The following is a 22,010-nucleotide window of genomic DNA, read 5'->3' as shown; positions in this document are numbered from 1 at the left end:
TGTATTTCAGTATCTACCAAAAAGGCCTTGTATCTACTCAGAGGGGACCTCGATAGTGTCATTTTAGATCCTTTGAGCATACTAGACACTTCATCCCGGCTGATATAGATGGCATCCTTATGATCTAGACTTGGGGTTCTCGCATATAGACCAAGACGTTGTTTGCATCCTCGCACACCGGTAAGTCTTTCTTAATGGCAACCAGGAACGATGACAAACGAGGTCAAAATCGCTTTTACACGAGGCAAAGATCCTTGCGCCACTGGAATGCATTTTCAAGCTGGTGAATACGTTGCCGATGACATCAGAATATGCTTTGAGGGTAAGTGGTATGCATAAGTCTGTGAGCGATTCAGTTACTGCTGGAGCAGCTTCTTATTGTTTCGTGGATTATACGAACATTCGTTTGACTTTTGAGCCAATTAATAGATCCCTACAATATACAGAAACGAGAATGATAATAATAACGACGATCATTCAACCACGTGCTTTTATGGTGACATCACCGGCCGCGGATATTTAATTTTTAGCTGAACCTGAACGGGAATGGTGAAAAACAGGCACGTCATGAAAGCCTTCGTATACCACGCTGTTGATCATGGAAATATACCGTAATGTCGAATGAGAGATCTAACACCTCCGCTCAGAGACAAAGTCGAGTTGATACCGTCAGAAGCTGTGCTGACTATTTCTATAAATAAGGAATATTGAATTTCTCAACGTGCTTCATCAAAAACATTCAACAAAGCGAGGAAGACTTCTAGCTTACAGGTCTACGGAATCCATCCTCAAAGGACGGTCTTTCTTCAACCGCCTTTCGATTTCAACCAGCCTGCAGTAAAGATTGTCCTCATGTATTGTTGACAAATACATAGATAGTATACCCTATTCGGCCCTTTATTCTACTCACATTCTCGACATTAACATGATTCCTCTTCACCTAATCTCAGTCATTCCTTTCCTCCTGTCACCTCACATTTCCGCTCAACTAACACCGTCACCCACGTATACCCCGCCAACCGCATCATCTGGCTTAGCATCTTCAACCTCAACACCAAACACTCAATGGTCGAATATTTTAGGTAATTCCTTGTACTTCTATGATGCTCAACGATCTGGAAAATTGAATGAAGGTACATATGGTAATAGAGTGGAATGGAGGAACGATAGTGCTTTGCAAGACGGAAGTGATTGGAATTTAGATTTGACAGGAGGATGGTATGATGCGGGAGATTATATAAAAGCTACCTTTCCATTAGTAAGATCCATCTTGTTACAAGAACTGAATGGGATGTCTCTGAATAGCTGATTTACTGAATGTTAGACATTCACGTTGTTCGCTTTGGCGTGGGGAGCATTGACTCATGGGGAAGGATTTGATCAAGCTCAACAAACTGCATACCTAGATGGAACGCTCAGATGGGGTTACGATTGGCTCATCAAGGTGAGTTCGTCCTCCATTCCAACAGCCTTGCGATTGGGAAGCTGACTATATTGAACTAGGCTCATCCTTCGGATGATGTGCTTTTCGTTCAAGTGGGCTCAGGAGATGTAGATAATGCTTATTGGTGAGTATCCCAAATTGGAAAACCATTTGCTATCCTATGATCTTCTTTGACACGAAACATCTCAATAGGGGTGGTGATGAGAATATACCTGGTCCAAGACCCGCATATCCCATCAATTCTTCTTTCCCAGGTACGGACGCTTGGTCATCCGCAGCAGCGGCCTTCGCATTGGGCTCGGTATTATATACTCCATCAATATCATACAACGTCACTTCTTCATCTTCCGCCCCATCTTCCATTGGCAACGCTACATACTCTGCAAGTTTGCTCTCTCAAGCAAAGACCTTATACAACGTAGCCAATTCCACGTCGAACAAAACAACTTACTATGATAGTCTTGGTGGATCCGTGTCGGCGTATGCTTCTTCGAATTGGGCAGATGACTTCACACTTTCTTCTCTTGCTTTGGCAATTGCAACAAACGAATCAACTTACTATGCCGATGCGTATAATAACTACGTCTCTTATGCCATTAGTGGTCAACAACAAGTTTGGAATTGGGATTCAGCGATACCTGCTATATATGTTTTATTCGCCGAAATAGCTCATGCTAGACCTGGATTAGCTGCTGGAGCTGGATTAGATAGAAATCTTACTGGTTGGCAGAACGAAACGGAAAAATTGTTTGATAGTATAATAGATGGTAGTTTCAAGAGGAGTTATCTTACTCGAGGTAAGTCTCTCAGAGCCGGAGCAGTTCGATCCGTTCAATGGAAGCTAATTGCGTGATGTTTCTTCAGGTGGTCTACTTTACTTCGAAGGTGATTCCGATGAGGCTTCGCTGAATCCGGCTACGGCGATCGCCATGTTGATGTTCAAATATGCTCCCATCGCTTCGAGTCAGGACAAGACAGAACGATACAACGTGAGCTATATATGAGATTGCGGACATCTGACACGAAGCTGATGATAAAGGGCAGAATTTCGCTCAAGGCCAATTAAATTATATGTTAGGTAAAAATCCGATGAATGGTGAGCTGGATAACAACCAAACTAAATCGATATAAGCTGATTTGTAAGATTTTCCAGCTGTATACCTGGTTGGATCGCATCCGAATTCACCTCAAAATCCTCATTCTGCCCCAGCGTCAGGAGGAAACAATATCAAGGAGATCCGAACTTCCCCTCCTACGGAGGCTTATGTTATATATGGTGCGATGGTTGGCGGTCCTTTATCGGACGATAGATTTTGGGATTGGAGAGATGATTGGGTACAAAATGAAGTAGCATTGGATTATAATGCGATGATACCTACTTTGGCAGCCATGCAGGTAAGTCGCTCAAGGTTTCCTTCTAAAATGGTATCATGAGAAGCTTATGACAATCTCATCTTAAGATACTGAACCAAACCTCTGATCCACCATACGTTTCGATCCAAGCGGGGACATATTCGATTCCTTCAGAACAACCATGTGATGCAGCTTTACCTTGCGAAGGAGGTGGATTATCGAAGGGGGCTAAAGCTGGTATTGCGATCGGTGTTATTGTGGGCGTTCTTTTGATATTGGCTGCGATCTGGTACTGGAAAAGAAAACAAATCGGCGCATGGTGGAGAAAAGGATATAGACGATAGGTGCCACAAGTCTTAGAAGGACTTTTACGATGTCATGACATAACGATTCCATGCATGTATTTGGTCAGATGACTCATACTACTGTAATCTTACTGTTCAAGCTTATAATTCATTCAATTACAAACTGCCACGAGAGAATTGGTTGAGCTTTGATATTATTGCTAAAACCAAGCCATAGCCAAGTTCACCAAGCTTTGATCGGCGCGGCGATATCGGGCCACGTGGAGTGTCTTGGTTCCTGGCTTGGCTATTTGATGCATGGTGAAGCAATTACCAAGCGGGAATCGTTAATTGCCGTACCTTTGTTTGCATTTTTGTCTCATTCAGTGGTCATATTGAGAAATGAAAGTCAAATGATGGATGTCTGTTGTAATGGCTCTGGGCCGAAGCACCACAAAGACTCTGTAGTCGGAACAAGTGTCAAGCTTGAAAACGTCTGCAAACGGATTAGCACCATTATGATTCATGTCAACATATGACGAAGAAATTTGAGATGTTCTGGAATTACCCAAATTAGGTAATTACGTGATTTTAATTGATGGATGATAGAAGAAACTATTCATTTTTGTTCCCGCTCCAGTGTTTTGCCAAGCGAAAAGAGTGACTTGGCATCTTGGCAATTTATTACTCACATACTAATATAACATATATTCAAATCATATGGGAATCTTTCATCATTGTTCTTCTACTTTTCCCTTTTGATACTTTCGTTCAATCGAACTACACTATACTCATCGTATCAAACATATCAACATCAACTAATATCTCAGCTTTACGATCATAAGTACTGGAAGTGCAATTAGAGAGTCAGAAGAGTTAGATGAGAGGAAAAGACACTGACTCCGAATCCCATCAAAAAGAGAAATTTACCGTTTGAATAGATCAAGTCAGCATATCGTGAGTCAATACATTCGACTACGGCCTCTTGAACAGTACAAAACAAACCATATGCTCTGTCAAAGATTTTCTGTGACTGATTCCTCGTTGGGTTACGTAGTCCTCGCAGCACCTATCATCCACTCGTTTTATTCGCCCAACATGGTGTATCCCACTTTGCCATCCTCTACAAACACCAATTACCTCTCGGCGACAAAGGTTCCTCGATCCTCTGAATCTGCTTCATCGAATGATCCCGAACCAGTCACACCTGAGTTGAATTCACATTCAACCATGACCTTCCAACGCCAAACGCTAACTGAGGATACAGAAGAATTAAGGTGTAAATGGAATTCATGTACACATACCGCTGCCTCCCCTGATGAATTATATGACCATTTATGTAATGCTCATGTTGGAAGAAAGTCGACAAATAACCTTTGTTTGACATGTGGTTGGGAGAATTGCGGTGTGAAATGCGTCAAAAGAGATCATATTACCAGTCACTTACGAGGTGAGTTACCCTTTGAAGATCCGTTGACCCTACAAAAAAAGAATTGTCAGCTGACTCTGCTATTCACACCTTAGTTCATACACCACTCAAACCTCATCCTTGTTCAGTATGTTCCAAGACATTCAAGCGACCGCAAGATCTAAAGAAGCACGAAAGGATTCATACGCAAGAACATCATCAAATGCACAAACTGAGTAAAGCGGCTACTTCGACTGATCCCAAATTCAATTCAAGGGTATCATCGGGTAACATACATCAGTCTCACGTGGAAGATAGACAACGGTCTCCTCTTTCGATGAACTCATTATCACCATCCTCTTCATCTTCATCTCGATTGAATCCCTCTTCACCTTTCGATCATTTGTTACAGCAATCCACCCATCTAGGCGTTGTTGGAGGACAGGACAAATCAGTCTCACCTTCTCCATCAGCTTTAGCAGCATTACATAGGAAACAACATGAAGAGCTCGCTGCTTTCCAACAAAGGGAAATGGCTATTCTACAACAATTAGCGTACAATCAACAGCAAACTCAAGCATACGCCGCTCAACTTGCTGCGGGTACAAATTCGTCCGATTTCGCTAAAATCGGTATGAAGCGATCACAAGATTCTGAAGCTGAAGGTCTTCAAGGTCTGTTGGCCGACATGAAAAAGAGGAAAGTTGAACCTGTCTACGACGCTGAAATGATGCACCGATTGAATAATCTTGTACCACCATCAATGCCTCAAAGCTACCCTCAAGTCTCACCAACGAACGCCTTTGATCAATACACTCCGCCACTTGACGCTTCAATCAACACGTATCCAAGCTTACCTAATCTTCCCGGTGGTGGCTTACCATCATCAATGTCCTCTTTCGGTCCTACTCCACCTCTGTCTATCCCCGAGATAAAGACTGAAGCGGATCTTCAAATGTTTAACGAGTTCATGATCTCGCTCGGAAGAGATGCAGCTGGACAGTACGGAAACCACGTGCAACCTATGATGCATACTACATCTGGAAGCGGAGGCTCAATTAATACCGATTCACCGTTGTCTGACGGCTCAACTGGAGCGGAGGATCTGTTCAATCCCGACGAACTGGCTTCTCTCGGTCTGACTGGAATGCCTGGTATACCTATCCCCGGATCGCACAACGACAATATATCAAATTCAGGATCAGGATCAGATTTATCACATTCATTGCCAAATGGATCGCCTTCGATATCGTTTGGTGGATTGTATCCTTCTTTAGAAGGTATGCGACACCGAACTGGATCTGCATCGGAAATAACAGATCATACCAAGCGACCTATAGCAAGTCTACCAAGAGGATCTACTGGCTCTTTGCATCCTGTCCCCAATGTCAACAATAATAAGCCATCTCACACTTCTAACTTCTACGGATTGGGTCCTACGCCATACGCTGAATTACCTTTCAATACGATGGATTACAGTCACAATAACAGTGGATTGGGCTCGTTCACTGCAAGTGGTAATAACAATTTCAGCTCGTTTGATTCTTTGGCTCGCTCGAAACAAAACTTGTACCCTGTTGCTACTTTGGCGCCTAAAGACTTCTACAAAAAGACGTACAGGCATGTTCAACCATTGGGAACAAGCTTATCGGCACGAGCAAGAGAATCTGCCGAAAGGGGTACAGCAGCTAACCAGGATGATGATGATGATGATGATGAAGACGATTTCACGGAAGAACCTGAAGAAATGCCTGAAGAAGATGATGATGACTCGGAGAAAACGCCAAAGATTCCAATCAGAGCCTTATTATCTGCTGAAGAGTCTGATCCGGATCTTAAGTTGCCTGCTATCGCCTCCAGAGATCAAAACGGAAGTCCGACAAGAACCTTACCTTCTATAAGTGAGATAAATCACTACAGATCAAACTCAATAGCATCTTCAAGTTCTGCACTAAGAGGATCACCCATACCATCTTCATCTGCTGTACCTATAAAGAGGCATACGGAAGAAGAAATTGTACGCGGTGTGAAAAGATTAGAATTAGGAAGTGGAGAATCAGTCTCAGTCGAAAAAGAAGAAGATAAGACTGCTTTAATTGTACGAGAGATGAGGAAACGACATGCTCGATTAATCAGAAGTTGGTTAATTGCCGTTAATCTTGAATTTAGACGTAAGAAATTGGAAGATATTCAAAGATTACAACGTGAACATGAAGAAGAAAGACTGAGCGAAATTGATGAATTGGAAGAAAGGGAAATTGATATCAAAATTGAAATACCTGCATAGTCAGTCATCAGGTATATTTGAGGGATCTGTATGATTTTGTATAAAAATGAGATTATGTGTATTTATTTGTATGATTGTTAATTAATTTGGTATATTCTGGATATGTCATTCATGGACTATGTCATATCTTTCGTTTAAGATCCCGTTTCACACTCGTATACATCTTGGCATCTGGGTTGACTTGGATAAAACATGAATGACGATAGTCGATTCAAGGGTTACTAGTATATTTTGATCGAAGATGTAAGGATGTCGTGATTTTCAAGTTAAAAGAAAGGAAAGATTCAGGGAAAATTGATAGAGAGCAGTGTATATAAGAACTACGTCTACTTAAAAATGAATAAAATTGGTGTGTCGATCGATTTGTTATAAGGTTTTCTTTGGTGACTGTTTTTTTCTCCCGATGCGGGTAATGGAAAAAAAAGCCAAGGGAAGAAACGTTTCAAAGATTACGATATTCCTTATCAATCGTTAAAATATGTAGAAAGTAAAAGGGCGGCAAGCTTTAGAAAGAGACAATGAATGATTTAAACGATTGAATGATTTTGAATGATGATTCATCGATACGTCGTTCCAATATGCATATACAATGATTCTTAATTTCACCTTTTGTGTTACTGTATAAATTTATTCTATTTTCCTTTGTATCATTTATTTGGAATTGTCCCTCCTTGATAGATAGAACGTTTCTTATCATCAAATATCGATAACAGATCTAATATAGTGAATATCACCTAAGAAGGGAGGTCGAATGGCATCCTCGTTAAGTACCTTTCAAAAGCTTGAACAAGCTTGCCCCGTATATCAACTCGTTCTTTCAGCTGTAATCTGAACAATAACCCAAAGATAAGAGTGGAAGAATACCGCAAAGGATAGACCCCTTTCAAGAGATTATACCTGATCGATACCAGAAGTACTGGGAAATCGTTTAGAATGGTGAGTTTCCAATCGCCTCTTCGGCTTTCCATTCAAACAAATCGACAAAGGAACAACAACCTTGCATTTGATTTGGCAGATTACCGCTCATACAGTAGTACTGACAAATAAACTGTATCACTTAATGTAGTCTGAAACACCTTTACTATCCCGCTCTTCCCGTTCCTCTTCCTCCTCATCCTCTTCCTCTTCATCATCTTCTTCCAGTAATTCACCCATAATGAGTCCCATACCGAAATTACATTCAAATTCATTCTCTTCAGCTTTCACTCAATATAACGAGAAAGGAAAAGGTAAAGGTAGATTACCAATACCAGTTACATCTAATTCATATTCACATAAAACATCAAAAGCGAATAAAAGAAAATTTAAAAGAATATCAGGAATATGTCCTTTTTTAGGATTGATCTTATTAATATCTTGGTTTGGATATCCATTTATTCCTTCTTTTAATCGAATTTCATCTCCAAGTATACATCCGGCAGTACAAAGTTTATTAAATAAATCAAATACAGATAATGATAAAAATCAATATTATGTGAATAATACAGTAGAAGACGTTAATCAAAAAGAAGCATATGTTACTTTTTTATCCTCAATTTCTGATCCGAATTATCTACTTTCAACTAGATTTCTAATTTATCAATTACTTAATGATCCACTCACTTTGGATAAAAGTCAATCAAGAGATGTAGTAGTAATTACAACTCCTGAAATAAATCAAGAAACGATTAAATTATTAGAATCTGATGGAGCCAAAATTAAAAAAGTAAATTTATTAGATGGATTTGATTTACCAAATGAAATTAACGATCATTGGAAAGATCAATATACGAAATTAAATATATTTAATATGACTGAATATTCTAAAATACTTTATTTAGATAATGATATTTTCCTTTTAAAATCATTTGAAGATATTTGGGAATCATCATTATTAAATCATCAATCACCTTTAGGAGGAATAGGAGAAACTTCAAAAACTTTATTACGAAATTCTGATTTAAGAAAAGAACCTCCTTCTTCAATTTTACCTAAAGAAAAAGATTATTTAAATGCTGGATTTATGTTAATTAAACCTTCTATTGAACTTTTTGAAGAACTGAAACAAGTTAAAGGATATGATACCTTTTATATGGAACAGGTGAGTTTTCATCGCAATTAATGACATTTTTCTGTCAAAAATCTAATTTATTTCCATTATTTAGGCACTCATCAATCATTACTTTGATTGGAATGGAAATCATCCTTGGACACCTTTAAATCACAAGTAAGTCTCGTTCTTTAACAATGAGGGACTGAAGCCTACACCCAGGCGAATATCGTATTTAATTGAAAGCTAATCCTGTATCTTGCTCAGATTCGTCTCGCATTTTCCAAAACCATCTGATTTGGTAGAAGGATATTATTCGTGAGTCTTTGATTTATTGTTGATATGATGATCAACATATCTGAAGAAGGTCGCTGATTTGATTTGACGTGACGTATCAGTCTACATGCCAAGATGTGGAAAGATCCGGTTGACGAAATTGTCAAAGATGCTTGGAGGGACAGAATCATCAAGATGGAAGATTTCTGGAGGAGTCAAAATAGAACCTGATCGTTCTGCATGATTCGTTTCAATCGCTTTTGATATGAGGGTATCGGATTTGTATCAAATGCTTTGGATTTGCTGCTAGCTGAGGATTTTGAGGACTTTGCGGTATGCTTCTGATATTATAGTAAGGATATAGGATGTAGAGAAATACAAAAGGTGGACAACCTCCACCGCGCGTGAGATTTTATAAAGAATCGCGCTAGATAGATTTATTTGTTGTACTTTTTAATGTTCTCATTCAATCTTAAGCATTATATAGAAAACAATTGCATTGCATAATCATCTCATCCATAGTCATCTGTTAAAGCCAAAGAACGAATTGTATACATCCGATTTCCTATTCTATATCTTGTGCCTGGTCTTATTGCGAGTGCAAAATGAGTGTGACGGTCTCGGGGTAAGTAAACCACCTATTCTACCTCTCCTGCGCTTCCAATACGTCTAACTCCCTACTATTACGACTGATCGGTCATATAGTCTTCGAAGTCATCTTCTCGAAGCCCTCTCTACTGTTCCCAGCCCTTACGAGCTGGGCTTGACTGTCCTTCTTTCCGAAGCAAAGCGAACAACATCGATATTTCCACATACACCTGTTCCTCCAAAATGCTATCAACAGGAAATACTAGTTGTTCTTTCTTCTAATTTGCCCCTTCCTCAATCCAACAAGATCAATACCGATACGTCTGATACTGTAGATCCTTCGGCATCATCTTCGAAAACAGAAAATAATGATAACAGAAAAGTGCTAGTAACAGCAATATCAGCATACTTATATACATTCCCTTCAAATTCATCTTCAATCTTATACATCTCTAAAATTGATTCTTCAGGATACACTCCGATACCTTTACCACTTACAAGGATTTTAATAGTGTCATTCCTAACTTATTTTCTCGATACTCTGCCGAATATACGAATACAACTTTTCGCTAGAGCTCAAAAACAATATTTATTCGCTAATTCATCCAAAAATTTGAATAAAAAAGTATTAAGTGGAAGTGGATTATGTAAATGGTGGAAAGGGGTTTACGAAGAAACAATTATTACTCATATGAAATCAAGATCGAGTTCAGCTTTATATGTAGGTGCTCAACAATCAAATAAATCACAAGAAAAGGAAGATTATAAATTGAATTACTTGATACCAGGATATGAAGAATTAGAATCATTAAATCTATTAGGTAAAGGTAAAGAATTACCAAATGATTTAAAATGGAGTTATATACCACCTTTCAATACTCCCATTTTTGCTTCATCTTCAAGTAAATCGAATACCAATTTACCAGAATCATTAGCAACTCTTATTCCTTCTTTACCTGATGATCCAAAAACTAGGTTTTTAGAAGAATTAGTGACTGATCATTTTCAAAAAAATTCAAGTTCAAATGGGAATTCACGTCGCATAAAACGAACTCAACCTGAGATATCTGATTCTATTTCACTCACTTTGGACAAACCTGATCAGAATGGTAGTGGTACTGCGACTGTCAAGAAAAGTAAAAAAGAAAGAGAATTAGAAGAAGAATTAAATGGAAGAAAATCTTCTCATATAGCTTTGAGTAAATTGGATAAAAAGGAATTTTGGGTTAGGATTGGTTTTAGACAAGAATGTGGACAGGATGTAACAGGGTTCTTTAGTTTGGAAAAGTCATCAAGTCCAAACAATGCTCAGCAGAACATTGGTCGACTAGAAGAGAATACAATTAAAACACCGCTGTATGATGAGAAGGAAGATGAGAATTCTAAAGCCAAGATTGATCAACCTGTTCAAAGGGTAGATACCGTTAATTCCCTTGCTCCGGAATCTCAAAATATACTAGCGCTCTCAAGCTCATCAAGCACAGAAATGAAATTACCAATTAAGTCCACCAAACCTACTTCTATAATTCAAGATCAATCAAGTAGTATAGTGACGATTTCCAAAGAACCTCTCTTACGTCCTGAAATACTTAATCGACTACTTACTGCACTTACCAATTTAGATTTCGCTGATTTGCCTCTATCATTAGAAGGTACGGACATTTGGTTAAAACAAGCTAAAAGTATTGTTGTTGGAGAGATTGGTCAAGATAATTGGACTAAATGCGTAGGTATTATAAAAGCCAAAGAAGGGTTATTAGGCATGAATGATAATGGTGTAACAAGGAAAGATAGATTAGATGAGAAGAAGGAAGACGAGGTGGTTACTATGCTTATGCCTAAAAAGAAGAAAAAGAAAATCAATTGAATCAGTGTTTTGCATAAAATGGTTTGTTGTATTTATAAAGGTTCATCGTGAGAAGATACCAAAGATGTATTATTGGTTCAGTATAAACTTATCAAAGCGATTGTATTGAACATACATGAAAGTACAGAAAACTCAAAATTACTTAAGAATGTAAAAGGCAATATAGTTGTATACGTAAAAACGATTATACCTATTTTACGATTATTATTTCGATACCTATTGCCCATTCATTTGTTGATTACCCTTTGAAGCGTTACTCGGAGGTATAAATGATCCAGCTACCATACATAAATTTCTAGGTGTATAATGAGTTTTTAAAATTGGAGTACGTTTAGTAAGCCAAGTAGCTAATAAATCAGAACTACAAATCAAATCATTTTCAATTAAGTTGTCATTTCTCTAAATTCTGTAAATATGAAAGATTGACTCACGTATGAGGTTCATCTTCCCAATTACCACGACCTGGACCCATTGGTAAACTACCTTGTAATTCATCTCCACCTCCAACATTTGTACCTCCATTTCTAATTGAAGTATCATTTTGTCTAATATTATTTGATCCACTATTTAATGATTTTTCACCACCAGGTGATTTTACATCCCAACATCTAACTGTTGAATCTAATCCACCAGAAATTATTACTGAAGAATCTGCAGAAAAAGATAAAGATTGTATAGATGATTTATGTCCATACATCTTTTTTATAGGTCTTGAAGATCCTAAATCCCATAACCATATTGAGGAGTCCAAACCTACAAATGCAAAGGGACAATTCCTTAAATCAGCCTCTCGTTATTTCTTTTATTTGTTTCCAGTATTTCTGGGCAAACAGTAATATTGAGCGATCTTACTCACCTGCACTAGCTAACAATTTACCATCTGGACTTATAGACATAGTAGTTACCGCATCTGTATGACCCATGAACAATCTCACGCATGCACCTCGTTGTACATCCCATAATCGACATGAAGCGTCATTGGATCCAGTCGCGAGGTAGAGCGAATTAGGGTGGAATCGTACACACTGAAAGAACACGAGAGCATTAGCTAAGGTATTCCCTCTCGCTCCACTCTCCAAGATTACTCCAGCATCGGAACATCACTCACGTTGACATCAGATAGATGCCCGGTATACATTCTGAGCGGAGTAACCCTGTCCGAACTCCATAATCTCGCCGTCCTATCCCTTGAGGCAGTAGCGAAATAAACACCCATCGGGCCCCACTCTACATCCCAGACTGGATCTTTCCCGTGCCCTCTATATACCACTAAATTTGAATAGGTATCCAAAGACCACAAGCGGACTGTACCATCCTGAGAGGAGGAAAGGAGAGTTGAAGGTGCCGAAGCCGATCCGTACAATGGATCGAAAGATAAGGAGTATACAGGACCAGAATGCCCTATTAATTTGCGGAACGGTTCACCGTCGTCTTCCAACAACGAGCCATCTGACGGGTCTACATCCGATGACCAATATCAGCTGAGTAGCTCAGGAACCAGATCGCGGGAGACCGATATTCACCTATTGTCTTCTTCTTTAATTTCTCTCCTTTCAGACTCCACAGCCGTATACAGCTTTCTGAAGATCCAACAGCCATTAGAGAAGAATCTTTTGAAAATTCCACTGATGCCGCACTAAGTGTATTCTGTCAGTTCATCACGCTTCTAATTGGCCAATCGTAAGCGAAAGCTTACCTCTCGCCCTGGTCAAATAAGGTGAACGCCACTACACTAGGCAGGACGGTGTTGGAGCTACTCCCAGCCTTACTTTCTCCATTGTTTTGCGGACCCAACCTTATCATTTTTCTTTTATCCCTGATAGCTTCCACTTCTCTTTTCAGATCCGGTATCCTAAATACAGCAGGTATAGGAGGTAAGGTTTCATTCTCTTCTGGGTTGACTAAGTCTGGGTCTTTGTTTCTTTCCAGCTCAGGTTCTAATTTCACTTCTTGAATGGTAATACCTGGAGCTGGCGTACCGGACCTCCCTGCATCTCCATTTTCACTCTGAGACATTACTACACCAATGTGGTCCCCAGTCTGATTAGGTGATGACATTTCGACATCACCATTTGTATCACCATTAGGATGTCCGTTTGGCAGCGACAGTGAAGCTTTCGACGGCGAAGAGGTACCATTAGGTTGTTGAGTTGATTGAGGTTCTTCATCTTGCAATGTCCTTATCACCTGTTCTTTCAGCTTTTCAGTGATAGGTGGAGGACCAAGCTTGAGATCCGTCGCTGTATTGAAAGCTTCTATGGGCATTGCCGAAGGTAAAGCCGAGGCTAACAATCCACTTGCAGTCGCTATTGTGATCTCATCAAGCGGCACAGATGTACTCGTTACTGATCGGTTGCTTCAGCCAACATACAACAATTCGACAGTCGTGAAGCAAGAGCTCACCTTTTATGCTGATGCGCGAAAATACTATTCCTTTGATAGCTTCTTTAGCTCGTCCAGCAGCACTATGTAAACCTGCTTCCCAATCTTCATCTAAGCCTGCTCCACTCAGCCACTGTATGACGAGATCATTCGTATTTCTTGATAAGGGAACAACATATTTGTCCGTTATTATCCGTTGACAAAATGGGTTCGCTTGTACATGCTCTTTCGTGGATATCGATGCTAAGGCTGATATATCTTGGGGATGCAGAGGTTGATGATGTGAGGCATGAGTTTGAAAGAAGTCACGAGCTATATTACAATATTATGAGCTGGGTTAGAGCTTCTTATCGTAATTACAACTAACCAGTTTTGAGAAATCCGAAATGTATAAGATCAAGGAATGTGTGGACGAAAAGGGGGAACGAAAGATTATCCAATTCGGGCTATTCAATTATCACCTCAGCTTCATAAACGGACATCCTCGCACAACTATCAGCTAACTCACCTTCCATAAATCCAGTCCACCATCCACCCACCTCCTGAAACTCTTATACCCCTCAACCCTATCTGAAGGATCTAACAATGAATCTTGATTGTTGGGTCCATCTTTCAATTCTTTATTAGCATCATCAGCGCCATCTTCACCAGGATTCGTAGCTTGTACTTTTGCCTGTAATTGTTCTATTATATATTTTGCTTGAGCTTCAAATTCAGGTGTTATACTTTCGGACAATGTTGAAGCTGATACAGCTTGAGCTTGAGGTATATTTCTTTTAACATTAGATTCAAGAGGTACTGGACCAGGAGCTCTAAAAATAGCTTCTTTTCCATTTGCTGCAGCTGAAGCTTCACCTTCTGCATCTCCTATATCACTTGGTCCTTGTTGAAATAATGCTAATGCTTTATCGAAACCATGTGATTGAAGGTATTCCATAACGAATTGTCGAAGGAGATTGGCATCTGCTCGCGTTGAAACGACAGCATTCCTGCTTGGTCCAGCTACCGGTTCGGCGGAGTCTGTCATGATGAATGTTACCTTAGAGCAGGGCTGTGCTGCGCTTGCGAGATGTACTGTATGATTTCCAAGGTGGATGCATTCGACGAAAACAAGAAAGAAGTCTGAAATAGAGGTACGAAGAGGAATGGAGAAGGTTAAACAAGGCTTTGATAACGTAATCATGCTGCTGTTGCCACGTGGTGAAGTATATAATACGCGACTGCTAATGTTCTCAAATGATTCACATACGAGGGACTGTGAGCAGATCATTTTGACCTTCCTTCTCTATCTTACTTACTTTGGTTTGCTGTTCCAAGGATTGTAGTTATTCTTATTATACTCACTGATCAGTGATACAAGTTCCTTGTTTTTCACAAATCGGAGATACACAAAATGAATGACGACGGATGGGATGATGGTTTTCATTCCGAATCTTACGAATCCCCTGATGAAGATGAAGTCTTTGACCGGCATGCTTTGAGTGGCAATGCAGATTTGGTAAAAGAGCTTGACTTAGCTTCAAGATGGGAACCTGTTAAATTTACCGATACTCCATTCACGATCGCTGCTCGGAAAGTAAGGAATGAACCATCGAACCAATCCGAGCCCACAAATCTCGCGCCATCAATAAGTGAGCCAATTCTATATCTCGCTGAATATTTCGTACGATGGGAAGCTTACATTGTTCTGCGTCCGATTTAGACAACTCAGCAGCGCCTGTCAAAGCCTCTCAAGCGACTGCAATTCGATCTATACCACCGTCGAATAACGATTACGGTATCAAGAACGGTGTTTGTCGAACCATACAACCTGAATACTATCATAAAGCAAGCAGTTCGAAAGACGCACAGCTCGGCCAATCTAAGAAGCGTGGTTTGAACAAAGGCAGCCAAGAGAAGGGCGAGCATTATGGTCCGAAGAAGCCAAAGATGAAACATACAGGATGGTATGATGGATCTGGTAAACCTGTGTATGAAGAAGTAAAGCCAGAGAGAGAAAAGACTATACTTGAAAAATGGGAAGAGAAAGAGGCGTTATCTAAAAAGAGATCAGAAGCTGCTAAAAAGGGGGCTGCAACAAGAGCTAGAAATAGAAAGACGAAAGAAGAAGAGAAGATCAAGTTCAGTATTCTTCGTAAGTTAGCAATATAGCCATCATTTCGCGTTCAATAAACTCCCCTGTCATATTAAACTGGCAATATTGAACTTATTGACCCAGTTGTTGTATTTGTAGCTCCCAACGCTAAAGCCAGCTCAGAGTACCCGATCCTTCAGGGTATTGAAAGAATGAACGATTTGCCACTCAAAGACCGACAATCTCATAGAGCTCAAACGGAGCAGGAAGAAGCAAGAGTAAATGTAGTAGATAAATTGGGTACGGAAGCAATCAACGACCTCATCTGCGGTGATTCAGGAAGACACACCAAGAATGAGCAAGATGAGGAGATGGATATAGATGATAAATTTGACGATGAGAAGCGAGGGACTGGAAATGGAAGAATGAAGTTGACAGCCAGGGAGATTAGTGAGAAAGAACGAAGAGCATCAATGCAAGAGATCCTTCAAGGCAAAGCTTCTGATACGCAAAAGAAATACGGGAAAACAAAGGCATCATTGTGGGCAGCCTCGCCCTTGCATCCCAGCTTGTCATCAGCGCATAGCAATGACCATCCTTGTCCCAAAACCAAGGGTAAGAACTCGCTGGACCCAATCGATCTCGGCTCGGCCAGTGAGGAAGACAATTCGATGGAACAACCTTCAACGATTACCCATCTTCCATCCTCCGCTCTGCGCGATATTGAAAAGGCAGGCGAAAGCTCCTCAGAAGTACCTCTCCTCAGCTCGCCCTTGGACCAGTATAGATTCGGAGATCCTGACACGCTGAAATCTCGCGTTATTGGAAGAGGTGCTTCACCAAATGGAAATCAGGATGTCCGTTCACTAGGAAGCTTCGAGAAGAAGGACGGTGAGCCTGGTACTAATCTCCGCAATGATTGACACTTACTGATTCTGATCAGAAACAGAGAAATTGAAGCGTTCTCGTACTCACAAAGAGCATTTGCTCGAAGAGGCTCGAAATAACGCTCAAATGCTTGCTCCTCAAACAGGCATGAACAGTCGCATTAACCATCGATCGAATGTCGAAAAATTAACGTCAGATTCTTTGCGTGGTCATATCTTCAAGGCTCGGAAGTCGAAGAGATCATCATCGCCAGAAGATAAATCTACGGACAAGGACGAAGAATGGAGAACAGAAGTACCAAGGCATGGAAGATGGAACAAACAGGCACTTAGTAAAAGCAATAAACGGTTGGGTCGTCAACAGTCAAAACAACCTTATAAACCTATCGAGATTTTCCCCAAGAAACAGTACAATCCAAAAATAACCGATAATTTAAAGATAGCACGATCCCCCTTTGGTGATTTATTCGCTAAGACGGATGATCAAGGTACTTCAACGAAAATCAGATCAGTTGGAGGAGAAACTAAATTACCATTATTCAAGCCTAGCGATCCTAACGAAAGTAAGACTGACTGCAGCTCGAATATAACGTACACATTGAACACGTCCAAAGGGACTAAATACGGTAGTACGGCTTCTCCGATAAAAAGGGAAAAGCAATATCGTGATGACGATAAATATACTCAAAATGGTCAAGGTACTAATGGAGGATCTATGATTTCCAATACTAATATCTCAACTGCATCAAATCCGAGTAGCACGTATGTAGTGAAGGAAGTATACGTACCTATACCCTACAGTCAACATCAAGCATTCTACGATCCAAATGTTTCTTCTTCTGGAGGAAGTCGTCATTCTATCGAACAATTCCGTTTCATAAACAAATCTAATAATTATTCCGATCCTGTTGTCTATTCTAACGGTTTTGCTCATCCTAATATTACTCACTCATCGACTAATGATAATAGATATATGCACAAAAGCCAAGAAATGGAAGTAGAAGAAGATTGGACTAAAGCTTGGTCAAAATCTACTCAATTACAAAATAGTAATTCAATTAAAGGAATTTTCGAAAGATACTAATTATTTCTCGTCTCGTCAATTTATAACATGTCAGATGAAATTCTAGGGCAATTCAATCGACTCATGTATTATATAGTATTTGTATTGTTGTGTAAATCATTTACGTATACATTCATTGTAAATATTCTGAACTAAAGTATGCACATCATAACGAATAATATTGATCCGATGATGACATTAATTCAAGAAGATATCAGAATGTTAAACAAGATATTGTTAAAAAACCAATAAGAATACATAATTTTAGATGAATATAAAAGATGAAATGAAGATTTCCAGAAATTTGACATTTTATAAGATCTTTCTTCCTTTTATTTTTCATCGTCTAACTTGAAAATCTCATTCATTCAAGAAGATCTTACAAAAATGAAAACAGAAAAGTCCATACATAATTTTTAAACCAAATTCATCTCTTACAAGTCCTTACATTTCAGCTTTTCTCAATAACTTCTTTTTAGTTCTAAATAAACTAAATCTTGCACTTGTTGCTATATCTTTCATATTTCTTTTAAGATGATCTTTAGTTGAAGGACTATTCCCCCCCAAAAAAAAGAAAAGAAACATATAAGTATCAATTTATTTTTTTTATTGATCAAAGAGATTAGAAAAGTATATATCAATCTACTCACTGCCATTCATCATTTCTTGTAATTATTTCAGCACCACCACCAGATTTCCATTCCATTGGTCTATATTTTTCTCTATCAATTTCAGTTTTTCTTAATGCTTTATCACCTGATGCCCATCTTGAAGGTAAATAACCACCATCTTCTTCCATTAATGTAGAAGAAGGTTTTCCACTTCCATTCAAACTTCCACCACCAATTGATTTACTTGTACTACCTCTTCTACTATAATCACCTAAATCAGATCCATTTCCATTTCCATTTCCATGTATTTGTTGTGATGAACCTAATGCATTTAATGCATGAGAAAAAGGTCCTCTAATAACGTGATCATGTTTTGATTGAATTTTAGTTGTTTTACCTTCTGTTGGGAAAATTATTCTAGGATCATCATCTTCTACAATTTCAATTTCAGGTAATATTCTAGATTTTCCTTTTAAATCAGAAGCTATTATTGTATCAACTGATAATCCAGTATGAGGATGATTGTTTGGTCTATTCAACCTTGTATGATTTGTAGTTACTGTACTTCCTATACGCCTTTCTCTTTCTTCTCTCCTCTTAATCTGAGCTGGAGTTTCAGGGAAAAGTTCTTCTCTTGGTCTTTCGACAGGTTTAGGCGGTCTTTCCCTTTCTCCACGAGTAGTATCTATACTTCCTCTACCTACGCCAGAGCCAGGAGCTGGACTTAATCTACCTCCATTGACTGACGGTGCACGAGGTAATAAATGTTGGTGTTGATCAGGTACGGTCGGCGTATAAGGTGGAACAGGTGAGATTGGTGCATCAAATCCTGTGATTTTCTTTGAACCATCTTTTGTATATTCCACTTTTGATTTCGTTTCTTTTTTAGGAGGTGGAGCTGTGGATTCAGTTGTTTTTTCAGGAGGTGTACCTTGGACTTTACCTTCAGTAGTAGCTGTTTGAGGCGTATGAGCTGATCTTGATTGCGCGGAAGAATATATTGAGGGTGTATTTGTGCTGAAAGTTGGTGAGAGGGGAGAAGGAATATAATGACCATGTTGAGATTTAGATCGACCAGTCATAGCTGTTGGAGCTAAACTTGAAGTATAAATGGAATTTCCATTAAACCCATATCCTGTTTGACCGTCTTCATTTGATCTAATTGAAGGTGTTGAAGGTCTAATACCACCTCCACCTGAACGTTCAGACATCATACTTCTCCTTCTTGCAGCTGCATATCCTGAAACATCATCCAATCTCTTTCGTTCCATTTCCAATCTTTTCTTGATTTCTTCTTCTTCCCTCTCTCGCCCAGTATCAGTACTTCTCCTTGGCAAATTTGTCTTAGCTTCAAAACCAACATCACTACCAGATTCAGAAGAACTGGTTGAACTTCCACCATCTTTCTTTCTTCTATCCGAGCCAAATGCACTTCTTCTTCTGGATTTCGCTCTTGACATTTCTGAAATATGTCCAAAAGGATCAAATTCTGTATCATGTAATTTTCCATTAGAATCAACATATACTCCTCCTCCTAATCCACCTGACTTTCTTCCAGCACCATTTCTTGGTCCTTCACCGTTCCCTACTCCTCCATTCCCGTTGGATTGATGAAAACTTGATATAGATGCTGAAGGTCTAAGTCCAACACTTAAGGGAGTTTTACCTTTTCTATCCATACCTAACCCACCAGCAGTACGTGATGAATGATTTCTACTTGGTCCTGCAACACTACTTGAATCACCTTCCATATCGTAATTATACGTTGACTTATATTCTGGTTGTAGAATGTGTTCTAATTCTGCTCGTTGTCCTGCCAAGGCTGCATCTTTCTTGTGTTTGCCGCCCAAATGAAATGCAGGTGGTAAGGGAGCGAAATGAGATTCAGGATGAGGATCATAGCCTAGCGGTCTTCGTAAGTGAGTTTCGGCCAGAGCTACACAATCACGTGAATGTAGGTTAGCTAGAAGCATACTTATGGAAATATGCTAGAGAAGTCAACTCACGAGGTCGATAAGTCTTGAATCCACCTTCGACCTTGTTGGTATCCTTCTTTAATAATTTCTTGCTTGTTGAAGTAGAGCTTGATCCATATGCGCCACTTCCGATACCGCTCAATCCATCTGGATCGTGATCCACATTAGCATATGACCTTGAAGGTTTAGCTAACAATGTCATAGTCGATTAATTCCTAATTTCGTTCGAATGAAAGATTAACATGTAGGGTCGAATATCGGATCGGACTTTGTATAGGCGGAAAACAATCGATTGATAAGCCCGCAAAAGGTAGAAAGATCGATAGTGAGATAGTCGATGTCGAATACCTTGACTCAGCTGTAGAATAATGTTCAGGAGTTATCCTATCTGTGTATTGTGTTGTGTATTCGAATGATGATAAATTTATTGAAGTTGGAACTACGTCATTTAAAGGAAGTAAAGAGAACGACGTTAATCAATAAGAATAAGAAGATTTGGTCGTTTGCCAAGCGTTGATGAATTTACTCACATTTGCTTGAATGCTTCGTTCCTTTGAAGAATCTTACAACGTTGACTTAATGTCTTGTATATACTGCTACAATGCAAACCACTATATGCACAGCTTGGACTTTGATTTAACTGTAGGATATACACCACTATTGGAATTCGAAAACGTCACTAATCATTCTTCATCCCTATTTTCCTTATTCCTTATTCTTATTACTATGTTCGGCACCCGGATCCAAATCTATCCCCGATACTCTATTATCAATATTATTGTATTTCATTAACCGGATGTAGTCATATTACGTCAGCTAATTACAACCAGTGTTATTAAATGCCATGTGGCATGGTTATTTGTCAAATGAATATCAACGACGCGCACAGACCGCGCTTGATTTTTTGTTTTGTTGATATGAGTTGTTTTCTCGGAATTCGAAAAAGCAGAGATGCAAATGATCGACGTGAACAAAGGCTGTCAAATGATCGTTCTGTGAGGATTGCAAGTCTGCCTCTGATATGTATGTCATTGATCTTATCTTAAAGGAGTAAAGAAGCATTGTCCTTCGGGACTCTTGTTTGACTGCACAGCATCATATCCTTGGAGTTTATGGTAGTTGGGACTTTGCAGGTCCAGGTCGTAAAGCCCCTGGTAATACTACATCATGATGCTCCCTGGTGCATGTTCGAAGCATAAAGAGATCCATCATTGAACAATTAGGAGTACCAGATTGGTCATGCATAGCTGGATTTCGAGCAGAACGTATGGTATCGAGGTGTATGTGCTATGACGATTTATAACCCTACCTATCAATTAAATCCGGCGGTTTCCGTTTATATCTCTTTCCTTCTTTCCTTCATTCAACTCATCATACACTAATCGCCATTATTGCTTGTTTACCTATACACACCCTTCATGCCTATCAACTGTCCGTCATTGTTTACGCTTTCTGCTGCGTCTCGTGCTTAATCTCTAAAA

The 22,010-nt window shown here is 39.4% G+C and overlaps 7 protein-coding genes across 7 annotated transcripts; 5 read left to right on the top strand and 2 right to left on the bottom strand.

Annotated features, from left to right (window-relative positions):
* Positions 1-925: 925 nt before the first annotated feature.
* I206_102460 (uncharacterized protein) lies at positions 926-3,141 on the top strand (the record flags this gene model as incomplete). The annotated part of the gene is made up of 8 exons (XM_019154570.1): positions 926-1,258; positions 1,325-1,444; positions 1,504-1,568; positions 1,637-2,241; positions 2,309-2,433; positions 2,489-2,540; positions 2,598-2,839; positions 2,905-3,141. 8 exons carry the CDS (start codon positions 926-928, stop codon positions 3,139-3,141), a joined length of 1,779 nt encoding a protein of 592 aa, XP_019011973.1.
* Positions 3,142-4,179: 1,038 nt separating this feature from the next.
* Positions 4,180-6,776, top strand: I206_102459 (uncharacterized protein; the record flags this gene model as incomplete). The annotated part of the gene is made up of 2 exons (XM_019154569.1): positions 4,180-4,531; positions 4,606-6,776. The coding sequence occupies 2 exons, from the start codon at positions 4,180-4,182 to the stop codon at positions 6,774-6,776; spliced, it is 2,523 nt and encodes an 840-aa protein (XP_019011972.1).
* A 1,156-nt stretch (positions 6,777-7,932) lies between these two features.
* On the top strand, positions 7,933-9,312 carry I206_102458 (uncharacterized protein; the record flags this gene model as incomplete). The annotated part of the gene is made up of 4 exons (XM_019154568.1): positions 7,933-8,856; positions 8,921-8,982; positions 9,073-9,123; positions 9,204-9,312. The coding sequence occupies 4 exons, from the start codon at positions 7,933-7,935 to the stop codon at positions 9,310-9,312; spliced, it is 1,146 nt and encodes a 381-aa protein (XP_019011971.1).
* A 374-nt stretch (positions 9,313-9,686) lies between these two features.
* On the top strand, positions 9,687-11,536 carry I206_102457 (uncharacterized protein; the record flags this gene model as incomplete). Its single annotated transcript, XM_019154567.1, has 2 exons — positions 9,687-9,706; positions 9,787-11,536. The coding sequence occupies 2 exons, from the start codon at positions 9,687-9,689 to the stop codon at positions 11,534-11,536; spliced, it is 1,770 nt and encodes a 589-aa protein (XP_019011970.1).
* A 216-nt stretch (positions 11,537-11,752) lies between these two features.
* I206_102456 (uncharacterized protein) lies at positions 11,753-14,945 on the bottom strand (the record flags this gene model as incomplete). The annotated part of the gene is made up of 9 exons (XM_070202563.1): positions 11,753-11,897; positions 11,968-12,289; positions 12,393-12,561; positions 12,645-12,994; positions 13,060-13,172; positions 13,233-13,881; positions 13,940-14,230; positions 14,286-14,364; positions 14,427-14,945. The coding sequence occupies 9 exons, from the start codon at positions 14,943-14,945 to the stop codon at positions 11,753-11,755; spliced, it is 2,637 nt and encodes an 878-aa protein (XP_070058664.1).
* A 366-nt stretch (positions 14,946-15,311) lies between these two features.
* On the top strand, positions 15,312-17,963 carry I206_102455 (uncharacterized protein; the record flags this gene model as incomplete). The annotated part of the gene is made up of 4 exons (XM_019154565.1): positions 15,312-15,549; positions 15,621-16,052; positions 16,152-16,883; positions 16,936-17,963. The coding sequence occupies 4 exons, from the start codon at positions 15,312-15,314 to the stop codon at positions 17,961-17,963; spliced, it is 2,430 nt and encodes an 809-aa protein (XP_019011968.1).
* A 423-nt stretch (positions 17,964-18,386) lies between these two features.
* On the bottom strand, positions 18,387-20,731 carry I206_102454 (uncharacterized protein; the record flags this gene model as incomplete). The annotated part of the gene is made up of 3 exons (XM_019154564.1): positions 18,387-18,495; positions 18,593-20,489; positions 20,560-20,731. 3 exons carry the CDS (start codon positions 20,729-20,731, stop codon positions 18,387-18,389), a joined length of 2,178 nt encoding a protein of 725 aa, XP_019011967.1.
* Positions 20,732-22,010: the final 1,279 nt, after the last annotated feature.

The sequence above is a fragment of the Kwoniella pini genome, chromosome 3 (genome assembly GCF_000512605.2).
Source record: "Kwoniella pini CBS 10737 chromosome 3, complete sequence".
NCBI classification, from domain to species: Eukaryota; Fungi; Basidiomycota; class Tremellomycetes; order Tremellales; family Cryptococcaceae; genus Kwoniella; species Kwoniella pini.
The sequence above is the reverse complement of the archived record's forward strand: the minus strand, read 5'-3'. Positions and strand labels throughout refer to the sequence as shown.